Source organism: Siphateles boraxobius, unplaced genomic scaffold (genome assembly GCF_051911475.1).
Source record: "Siphateles boraxobius isolate OS27281-9 unplaced genomic scaffold, OSU_SipBor_1 103, whole genome shotgun sequence".
In the NCBI taxonomy this organism is placed as follows: Eukaryota; Metazoa; Chordata; class Actinopteri; order Cypriniformes; family Leuciscidae; genus Siphateles; species Siphateles boraxobius.
In genome coordinates, this window is record NW_027508704.1 from 1,725,661 (window position 1) to 1,737,500 (window position 11,840).

The window sequence follows — 11,840 nt, forward strand, 5'->3', positions numbered from 1 at the left end:
GAAATAAAGTTAGAGTTGAGAGAAATAAAGGCTAAATTGAGAGAAATAAAGTCTGAATTGCAAGAAATAAAGTCAGAATTGTGATAAATAAAGTCAGAGAAATAGCGTCAAAATTGCTAGAAATAAAGTCTGAATTGAATTGCGAGAAATAAAGTCAGAATTGAGAGAAATAAAGGCTAAATTGAGAGAAATAAAGTATGAATTGCAAGAAATAAAGTCAGAATTGTGATAAATAAAGTCAGAGAAATAGCGTCAAAATTGCTAGAAATAAAGTCTGAATTGAATTGGGAGAAATAAAGTCAGAATTGAGAGAAATAAAGGCTAAATTGAGAGAAATAAAGTCTGAATTGCAAGAAATAAAGTCTGAATTGTGATAAAGTCAGAGAAATAGCGTCAAAATTGCAAGAAATAAAGTCTGAATTGAATTGCGAGAAATAAAGTCAGAATTGAGAAAAATAAAGTCAGAATTGCGAGAAATAAAGTCAGAATTGCGAGAAATAAAGTCAGAATTGAGAGAAATAAAGTCAGAATTGCGAGAAATAAAGTCAGAATTGCGAGAAATAAAGTCAGAATTGAGAGAAATAAAGTCAGAATTGCGAGAAATAAAGTCAGAACTGTAAGAAATAAGATCACAATTGCAAAATAAAGTCAGAGAAATAGCGTCAAATTGCAAGAATTTAAGTCAGAATTGCGAGAAATAAAGTCAGAATTGCGAGAAATAAAGTCAGACTTTTAGTATTTAAATGTGACACTTAAATATAAATCAGCATATGTCCAACAAAAAGTTGATTTAAAAAAAATTAGCCATTAATCTCAGCGACTGTGATTGGTCCATCCTCTCCAGCTTGGAGAAAAGTAACAGGTGACACGTGACTCCAGCAGAATCACGAGCTTCCCTTCCTCTCGTTTTTATATTTCTGTGGAGTTGTGTCCTGGGAAGGGTGTGAAGTTTACTGGATCCTGTTCATGAGGATCTGTGGAGTTCACAATCCAACACACCTAAACCATGTCATCGCTGAAACTTTAATGCAGAAATATCTACAAATATTACGTAATCCATAGAAATTTTACAGTAAAATAATAAATATATTATTCTACATTTATGATGTGCAAATGTCCAGAGGATGAATGGGTTGATATTCACTTCTTATTCACTCTGTCACTTCTCATTAAAGCGGTTTCTGCTTTTTATTCAGTTGTTCTATCTATACATTTATTATAGAGGGAAAGTTTCAAAATGGATCACATACAATTCTGGCATTTTAAACACTTTAAAGAAAATCGAAACAAACACAATTAAAAAGTTCATAACATTATTTTAAAGCAGAATATTGTCTGTAAATGGCTTTATTTTAGCTTTGCTTAATAACATCATAAACGCAGCAGAATTAGTAGACAGAGCAATTGCTCTTCAGACTGAAATCAGTTATTACAGAGCAAACTTAGAAACAACGTCAGGAGAATTAAATCACTTGTTTTACATCATGAAAGTATGTTTACGAACCAAAACCTGTAGTTAACTATCAACTACATACACTTATGGTTAGACACTTTGTGTTGTGCACATAAAAACAGATCATTAAGAAAAAATGTCTTGCATTGGTCCTAAGATGTTCAGACGACTGCATGAGACGTTCAGTTTACACGAACAAAACAAACACAGAGAACATGAGGGGAGGCACAATATGACATTTTGAGTTAATACCTCCATATATTTACAAAACTAATATGTTCTATTAGATATGATCTTTTGTGTTTTCTACTCCACCTGTAGCACAATTACAGTACAGTCCATTAGCTGGAAGAAGATATCATTTGTTTCTCAAAGTCTTCATTTTCCTGAGATGTAACAAGACAAACTACACTCGAAAAAATGCAGGGTTGTTTCAACCCAAATTTGGGTCAAATATGGACGAACCCAACCATTGGGTTAAAAATTTAAAATTTAGTCCATATTTGGGTTAAAACAACCCTGCATTTTTTTTTTGTGTGTAAGCCCTTTGGGTTTAACTTGGGCCCAGAACTGAGGCTTGATGTCGAGTCTTCACTCCTCCTGAGGTTTTAGCACGAACACGGCGTCGTCCAGCATGTAGTAATCCTTGTACATGTCTCCCTCACACAGGTACGGCAGGCGTGTGACGGCCTCCAGCTCGAAGCCCATCTTCAGGAACACATCTGAGTTCAGCTGGGTCACCTGATCCTCCCACGACTTGCCGTCCAGCTTGATGTGTTCCTTGGGTCGCACCCAGCTCCCGCCTGAAAGATAACGAAGGTCATAGTCAGTAAATACACTACGGTTACTGATCATAGGCTTTATTATTTAAGACTCGTCAGGTTTTTATTGTCTTAAAACACTTGTGTGTGTAGGACTAATTTGTTATGCATTTCATCTCTCGGAACTGCAAGAAATAAAGTCAGAATTTATATATAATTTCTTGCAATTATGAGTTTAAGTCAGAATAGCGAGATCAACTCGTAATTGCAGGAAATAAACTCAGACTCATGAGACTTACTCAAAATTGCAAGATAAAATAAAATTGCAAGAAATAAAATAAAATTGCATATTCTACATTCCACAATCCTACAATACCTAAACTTAACAACTACCTTACTATTAATAAGCAGGAATTAGGAGTTAATTGAGAAAAAAATAAAAGTTAATAGTTAGTTAATAGTGAGAATTGAGCTTTTGATCATTTATTTGCTTGGAATCCGAATTATTAATTGATAAATGTTAAATTTTGCCGAGTTTTCAAACTAAAAGATAAAAAGGTAAAATAATTGGATATCTTAAGAGACATTTATATGAACATTTTCTGGTTTTATTCTACATGTTGGCTGCATCATATGACTTTGATTCAGTGCACAAATGTTTTTCCAAAATTAATAATATTTAAAACAGAATTTAACGGATACATTGATCAAACAAAAGACCTTAAGTCGGCATGAAACAGAAGTTTCTATAGTGTTTTCTGCACTATTTAGACATATATTCATGCGATACGGTTTTTGGAGCAACAATCCATAAAAAACAATAAGATTTGTCAAATTTTATTTCATTGTGATTGATTTCAAGTGATTATTTCCCCCCAAGAATTCCTCAAAAAATATATCAAATTCTAAATTAGAAGCATTTTAATAAATGTGTAATCTCTTTCATTAATTGAATGTATTTTTTAAAAAATTACTAGATTCTGACAAACAAACAAAATAATAATAATAGTGTTGATAATAGTGTCATGAATCTGGCAACTCACCAAATAAAAAAATTATTAGTCACCATGAAACCAAAATGGACAATTGCTTTGAAACAATCTATATTGTTAAAGGAGCATATCATGAAAATCTGACTTTTCCCGTGTTTAAGTATTAACTATAATCCGGTGCTTCTATCAACCCTGAAAACGTGAAAAGTGAAACCCAGTAACTTTGTGTTGGTGAGTCTTTCTTTCGCTCCTTCTGACGTATGAAGATGATCTCATTATAATATTACCGGCCGTTAATCTGCGCGTTTACACACACCAGCCGACATTTGGTTTGTCGAGCGCCAACAGTGACCAGTTCTAACGCAACGGCAGAAGATCCAGTATGAAACTGTTCTGTCGTTGAGCACAGACGAGCACTGAACACTATTGACCAGAACATGTCACCGCTGTCTTATAAACACCTCAGGAACTGTGGACACTTGTGTAGAAGTTCAACACGATGATGAGATGATCAGTGTAACTCCACAACAACTACATCCGTGTGTCCACTAGCATTCAGAAACTCTTCCTGAGTCTCTCCGTAAGGCTGCACTCGCTACTGGTTATTCTGGGATTCTGGATGAGTGAGATTGGCCTGTTTTGTTATTGCTGGAGTTTCTGAAGCTCGTGTAAAGACTCCGCCCTCTTCTGAACGGAGGCGGAGCAATAGCTCATTTGCATTTAAAGGGACACGCACACAAAAATGGTGCGTTTTTGCTCACACACAAAAGGGGCAATATTGACAAGCTATAATAAATGATCTGGGGGGATTTTAAGCTGATACTTCACCAACACATTCTCGGGACACCATAGATTTATATTACATCTTGTAAAAGAGGCATAATATGTCACCTTTAAAAGCGCTATATAAATAAAGGTGACTTGACTTCTCTGATGATGTGGGCGGGGCAACTTGTCACTCACATGATATCCACCAATAGCAAGCCACAACCATCCAATCAATTCCCCACGGACACAATCAAGCCCGCCCACATTTGTTCTTGTTCCAGAAGCGTTTCACTCGGATATACGACACAATAGGGAAGAAAAGACCAGCGCAACTTCACTTTCATGCCGAAATATTGTATTCACTGGAGTATTTCCTCTTAGGTAATGAGATTTTACCTCTGTAAGTGTGTTGGAGATAATGCACCTACTAGCAGACACTCATGAATTGATCAGTAGTTCTGGTTTCAGTGATCATCTTACCCGTCTCCACATAAGGCTGAAAGGGCACAACGGCTGCTAAGATGAGCCGTCCCGTTCCCGGCACCAGGGATTTCTTAATGTCCCTCAGGAGTTTAAGAGGCTCATCGCAGCGATCCAGCAGGTTCAGGCAGCTGATCAGGTCGAACTGGAAACCGGTTCTGTGCCATTCATCGACTCCCAACAAGCTGAGGATTCAAAGTCAAGCACAGATTAATCTCAGTGCAGGAATAATGTGCAGCGAATCCTCATTCGGATGCATCTTTACCTGGAACTAGGGATGCGGGATATATCAGCCACATATCGGTATCGGTCGATAAGTGTTCATTTTTAATGTCATCGTTATCGGCCCGATAAAAAAATCTGGTTGATTTATTAAAGCTGATAAATAATGTATTATTTCCTTCAGCTGAGACACTTCAGATGCGCACTGTTCAACATGATGGTTTTGAATTGCTTGAAATACAGTATGATTAAAATCACTTTGAAAAGGAAAATATAGTAAAGTGGAACATGTGCAAATCTGTCATATCGGCTACATAAAATTGACCTATGGCTAAGCCACGCCCCCTCCACTCACTCGGACAAACAGTCAACATTCGGAGACAGGCGCTATATTTAGTTATGTTGAAGAGGAGTGAAAAGGCTACATGTTTTGCTAAAAAAACAACACAAGTTCCCCAGTTGTTTTGGTAGACCTGTACATATTTAATTTGAACATGAACCATTAATTACATATTGAAGCACAACATTTTAGACAACTTTCTAAGTTGCATACGTTTCCAGGACAAGCCTTTTTTACCAAGAGTATGTTACCTCTCCGTTAGTTTGGTGCTACAGTATTTACATGAATCATTCAGCACAACATTGCTAACATTTGTTATCTCGGTTATTTACAGATACCTTAATGAAGCTTAGTGACATGATGTACAACGCAGCTAGAAGCTAACGTTAACGTTTTCAAATGTTAGGCTAACGTTACATTAGAGATGTTAAAAATGACGTTCAAATACGTTGTTGACTTAACGTTACCTTAGAACAGATGTAGACATCCTTGTTTAATTTATCCACGTTTAGTTGGTGTTGTGGTCTACCGCATAACTTAATCCAGAGCAGACACTTATCCCGGTTGAGATGTGGCTTAATTTGGAAAGGGTAAAAAATACACACTGTCGCCCAGCGTCTCGGGATACCTAGTGTCGGAGTTGAATGTACTCCATGCACAACGTTTGAACATTTTAAACTTAAAATGACAAGAAAAAACATATAAAAACGAATGAAAACTGACTAACTGCAATGCATTTCAATGGACGTGGAAGCAGAGAATGTCCGAGTGTATTGGGAGCTATGCACACTGTGATTGGCTCATCGCGTTTGGGGGCGTGGCTTAGCCATAGGTCAATTATAATGAGAACATTGTTATAATTGTGTGATTTGGACATGAGAGTTTTTGTTTTTGTAATCAGGCTCTAAAAAAATGATATAAAAAAATGTATTGGCTAATATATCGGTTATCGGCTTTCAAATATAAAGAATTATCGGTATCGGCCAAAATTTTCATATCAGTGCATCCCAATTTTTATTATATTAGACAATAGGCATATAGAAAATGATATGCTGGGAGGAATCATGTATTATTTACACTAAAATTAATTTACTATTAACGGCAAGGACAGCAAGAGCACAAATGACACATCAATAGTTTATTTTCATTCAACATTCAGCAGCTTTAATATTACTCTTCAGTATTCACTGCAAAAAAATGTTGTTCCTCAGTAATTCTGTCTTGTTTTGCAGTACAAATATCTATATATAAAGAATAATCGGTATCGGCAAGATTTTCATCTTTAAATCATCATTTGCATCTCTACCTGTAACTCTTTCTTTGTAGGTGCCACTTCATGGGCGTCGAGACCTCAGTGGTGAACACCTCATTAAAGTGACATCCCATCACTTCTGTGACGCCTCCATCACCGGCTCCCAGATCCAGCATCCGGCGGCCTTTCCAATCGGGCTCGATCTGGAGGAGACGGCGAAACTGATCCTTGGAAAACACAAACATGGAGCCGCGGCCCAGAAATCTGTGGACCAACAGGACAAACTAATGATCTTTGCAACGGAAGTGAATCAATCAAAACAAACTTTAGCTGGACTTTATTCTAGAGCTGCTGTAAAGCCAAAACAATCTCGGTTACTATAATTTCCTGTTATCACTGTAAAGCTGCTTTGTAACAATATATGTGAACCTGGACCACAAAACCAGTCACATGTCGCACGGGTATATTTGTGGCAATAGCCAACAATACAGTGTATGGGTCAAAATGATCAATAATTATTTTATGCCAAAAATCATTAGGATATTGAGTAAAGATGAAGATATTTTGTATATTTCCTACCGTAAATATATTTTAAAAATATTTTTGTGAGTGGATGCAGCAATATCACGAACATAAATGCACAACTTTAAAGGCGATTCTCTTAATATTTGGATTTATTTTGCACCCTCAGATTCCAGATTTTCAATTAGTTGCATCTCTCCGCCAAATATTGTCCTGTCGTAAGCGTATTTATTCAGCTTTCAGATGATTTATAAATCTCAATTTCAATAAACTGACCTTTGTGACTGGTTTTGTGATCCAAGGTCACATATATTGTTAAAAGCGCTATATAAATGAAGCTGACTTGACAGGACTCATCAGAACCGGCACTGGAGAGAATCAGGGATGGTTACCCGTTGATCGAGGTGCGAGAAACGATGGGGCTGAAGATGGTGGAGAAGAGGGAGTGGTAAAGCTGTGTGAAAAGCCAGCTGGATTTCTCCTCGCTCTTCTGGAGGAACGCCAGCGTCTCCTCATCCAGACGACTCTGAACAAACACAGAGCGGACTCTTTCTCCCAGCAGGTCTGGACTGCAGTGGTACCACTGACAAGACATCAACAAGTGCTGGTTAATCATCTCACATTAAACAACCCCCAAATAAGTATTAAGTTCCTTTGCAAAAAAAAAAATTAGGGATGCACCAATATGACATTTTTAGCCGATATGATAATTCTTTATATTTGAAAGCCGATAACCGATATATTGGCCGATAAATTTGAATTTTTGAGAGCCTGATTACAAAAACAAAAGTCTCTCCATTAAATCCATTTCCCAAGCTAGGGATGCACCGATATGAACATTTTGGCCAATACCGATAACCGATAATTCTTTATATTTAAAAGCCAATAACCGATATATTGGCTGATAAATCTAAATCCAAATTGTTATATAATTTTTGAGAGCCCGATTTCAAAAACAAAAGTCTCATGTCCCAATCACGCAATTAAAATTATGTTTTCATTATAATTGTATGTAGACTAAATGACAGACTTACCGTGCACATGTGGACTTTACTGTATTTTCCTTTTTGAAGTGATTTCAATCATATTTCAAGCAATTTAAAACCATTATGTTGAACAGTGTGCATCTGAAGTGTCTCAGCTGAAGGAAATAATACATCATTTATCAGTTTTAATACATCAGCCATATTTTATTATCGGACTGATAACGATAACATTAAAAATGATACCGATACGGTGGCTGATATATCGTGCATCCTCATTCTATTGAAAATTTAAAATTTTAATTGGTGGTATATTGATATGCATTATGGAAATGAATTAAATGAAATCACACCCAAATCCATGGAAATTTTTATTAGTGTAAATGCAACCAAAATCTGTATCTGTACTAATTGTAAATGTATGAAACCATGGGTTACGCTTTATTTTAAGGTGTCATTGTTACAGTGTAATTATATATTTAAGTACTGATTAATATTAAGCAACTACATGTACTTACTATAGGGTTAGGGTAGGATTAGGATTTGGTTGAGGGTTAATTGCATGCAATTAGGCTTAATTAACTGTTATTACTATGGTAATTACATGTAACATATGTAACAAGGACACTGTAAAATAAAGTGTTACCAAATCATACTATCAAAACCCATAGTAGTTCCATGGTACCACAATAGTGATCGTTTCAAATTGGTAATACCATGGTATTCTGATATATTCATGTACCATAGTATTGACATGGTGATCCATATTGGACTTCAATGAATATCGTGGTGCTACCATTGTAAATGTCCAAAAAACATAATAATACCTTGGTATTTTGGGTCAGCCTAAGTGCAACAACAATGATGGTTTCAATACCATTGATGCAGACTATGGTCCTGAAAACTGTATTTAGATTGTGGACTTCATGGTGCCACCATTTGTAAATGTTTGAACAAATGAAGGTAGAAAAAAGCATTCTTCAGGTTCTCACCTGCTGGGCTTCATATCCAGGTGTTTCAGTCTCAGTCTCCATGTTCATGAACAGAGATCGAGCCAATGGACTGCGAACATACTTCCCAGTCCACATCTTTCGCATCACCAGGAGAAAAGACACGTAAAACAGCAGCCAAGAGATGAAGATCAGGATCCTCATCTGTGGAGGACACATAGTGAACAACTGACTGACTGAGTCAATGTGAGAGACTCGTCCAGAAACATATATGATCAGCCCGCTATTCGACAGACTACCAAACAAACAAACCTGAAGGTGTGGTGCTGTTTAGACACACACATCTTTGTTAAGTATAATCTGAAGGACAAACACATTTGGCACAAATCAGCTGAGTCCCTTTGGAAGGAAAAAAAAGTTCCCTTCCTGATTGTGTTACATTTAAAATAAGCCGACGAATCACGTGACCGGTTATGTGTGACATCACCGCTAGGCGGCGCGTGTCAGTGGCGAGAAATAAAATATGAACGTTTTACACTTTCAGTGTTTTATTGCATCTGAGAGAAAATCTTGAAGTTATTTTACAAATTTACTAACAGATGACAGAATAAATATTTAAAAGAGACTGACATGGACACAAAAACTTGCAACACAAGATGAAAATTTGAATGGAAACAGATCTTCAAAAAAAAAATTGATATCTGGATTAATAATTATATATATATATTATATATATATATTATATATATATATATATATATATATATATATATAGTAAATATACATATATATGTGTGTGTGTGTAGGGGGGTGCGTGCGCACGTGCGTGTGTGTGTGTTACTGAACAAAAAACACACACACAAGGACAAATTACACATAATGACCACACGAACCTATAAAAAGACAATTAGAAAAGTCTGTGGAACATTATGGTAAAAGAAAAAGACACATTTAAAAACCGGGAAAAACACATTTTAACACATTTAAAACCCTGGATAATATTACTTTTTCTTTCTGTATTCTAAAGACAATTATTATACGACTGGTGACAGCCTATAGTTTTGAACAGAAATAAGTAAACCTGATAAAACTGTGCACATACATATCTAAGTGTAGCCTACATAAATAATGATAAAAAAAAAGGTTTTTCTTTTCCATATAAATATTAACAGTTATGTTTCACAGATTTCTGCATTGATCACCTACTCTTAAAATGTGGTCTGATCACAAAACTATAAGACATTTGGATAAGAAATTCAAATGTGAACAAGAAAGTAATTTTTCAGAGAAACCGTCAGAAAAGGGATCATGTTTTATTTATTGACAAATATGCATCAGATTAAGATTATTAAATGTTAAAATGTAATTCATACCAGATATCTTCAACAGAACTGATCTATACAAAGAGTGTACATGCATGGGTTACTCTGTACAATCTGTGCGCGCACTTTCATACGTCATTCAGCGCGCGCGCCACGTTAGCTCCTCCTCCCGCGCGCGCTCCCGAGGACACAATAACTCAGTGCACTGTCTCAGACTGACACATGCAATACGTTATTAAACATAGGCACATCTTGTTCAAATAACTTTCAACCATTAAAGAAGAAAAAGAGGTAATAAAATAGATTATATAGGCTACATTTACTGACAATAAATAAACAAAACTCAAATTTCTAACAACTAAGGGAACAAGAGTTGTTCTGCTTTACTGACTCAAGATGCTCACAGACATGATAGAAGGAGAATTTGATTTGAAAGAGGAAGAACCCTGGTATGATCATCAAGATCTGGAACATGGTGAGTTTAAGTATTTCTTTATCTACCTGGGCCTATAATATTGCTGAAGTGCAAGTTTATAATATTTTTTTTAATTAAAATATAGTCTAGATTGCAGTAGCGGCTCCTGGTTTTAGCGCTAATTTATGATAAACATCTTGTAAACTTTATTTAATCGCTGAAGTCATCAGACACACTTTTGGGAGAACTCTAATGTCCTTGCGTTATTCAGCCTGAGGGTGGCGCTCTAATAATCATTTACATACTAGCTACAACAAACGCATATAATGCAATGAAAATTGCCTAATGTTACGAATGTTGTTTTAGAATATTGCAAAGAATGAATTCCAGTGAGGAAAACAAAGTCATGTCTATTCTCAGAACAAACATAAAACAAACAAAACAGAACTACTGTATATAAAGCTATTCACGAGATTTATTTGAGGGTTTATACTTTCATTAATTTGATACGCTACTTACTGACCTGATGCAAACACATATCTGAAGATTATTATTAGATTTTTTTTACATATCTGAACGTTTTGAACCGAGGTTTACGTAAGGTCACGTGGCATTAAGCGGGGCAGCCAGAAATCTGCCCCGCTTCTCTATGACAGCGCGCTGCAGTTCCATTTCTCACCACATATTTACATTATAAAACTGTGGGGGCGCTGTTGAGTCTGAGAGGCTCAGAGACCGACTAAGTATCATAATACACGCCTTCCGAATCCATGCGCTTCATTTTCATATATCCTGCTCACTTTAAGACTTAAAATACTCTAGAAAATCCGAAAAATATTGTTGCAGAATGCTTAACACATATATAATTTATTATTAATTCAGTGTGTATAGAATAGTTTGGTGTGGCTCTGCCTCACAGACTAGCCGCGGCTGCTAGATTGAATTATATTGTTTGCAATAATATATTAAAAAAGGTATCTTTATTTAGTCTCATGTCATAATTTCATCTCATTTGTTCATGAATATCTAATTCAGCACACGACAGCACTGAGGATTGAAGGAAATGTTTGCTGTCTGACTCTCCACCACATCCTGAGAGACTGTTTCATATAGACTGTAATCAGCGCTGTAGTGAAAATCAACACAGTTTCTCAGTTTCCTGAACTTTGATCTTAGGTGTGTGTGTGTGTGTGTGTGTGTGTGTGTGTGTGTGTGTGTGTGTGTGTGTGTGTGTGTGTGTGTGTGTGTGTGTGTGTGTGTGTGTGTGTGTGTGTGTGTGTGTCAGCTGTAACCTGATGTCCAAATGTCTGCAATATATAAACAATTCAAACGTAAAATTGTTCCAATTACTGTAAAGACAAAATATTATTATTATTTTTC

General features: G+C 36.0%; 2 protein-coding genes across 4 annotated transcripts in view; one reads left to right on the forward strand and one right to left on the reverse strand.

Moving 5' to 3' along the window:
* Nucleotides 1-1,004: 1,004 nt before the first annotated feature.
* On the reverse strand, nucleotides 1,005-9,203 carry mettl9 (methyltransferase 9, His-X-His N1-histidine). 3 transcript variants are annotated; one of them, XM_077245886.1, is made up of 6 exons: nucleotides 9,036-9,203; nucleotides 8,766-8,927; nucleotides 7,183-7,373; nucleotides 6,323-6,532; nucleotides 4,455-4,639; nucleotides 1,005-2,256 (listed from the first exon to the last, which is right to left on the reverse strand). In XM_077245886.1, the coding sequence occupies exons 2-6, from the start codon at nucleotides 8,925-8,927 to the stop codon at nucleotides 2,045-2,047; spliced, it is 960 nt and encodes a 319-aa protein (XP_077102001.1). In that variant the 5' UTR covers nucleotides 9,036-9,203; the 3' UTR covers nucleotides 1,005-2,044. The 3 variants fall into 3 exon arrangements, with proteins under 3 accessions (XP_077102001.1, XP_077101993.1, XP_077102009.1); XM_077245894.1 differs by having other exon boundaries at nucleotides 2,154-2,256; nucleotides 4,371-4,639; nucleotides 9,036-9,159; XM_077245878.1 differs by lacking the exon at nucleotides 9,036-9,203 and having other exon boundaries at nucleotides 8,766-8,942.
* Nucleotides 9,204-10,262: 1,059 nt separating this feature from the next.
* cdr2b (cerebellar degeneration-related protein 2b) overlaps nucleotides 10,263-11,840 on the forward strand; it is a 10,427-nt gene continuing 8,849 nt past the window's right edge. Inside the window, exon 1 of the mRNA XM_077245624.1 lies at nucleotides 10,263-10,520. Coding sequence (XP_077101739.1) covers nucleotides 10,442-10,520 — 79 coding nt within the window. The 5' untranslated portion in view covers nucleotides 10,263-10,441. The remainder of the gene's footprint in view (nucleotides 10,521-11,840) is intronic.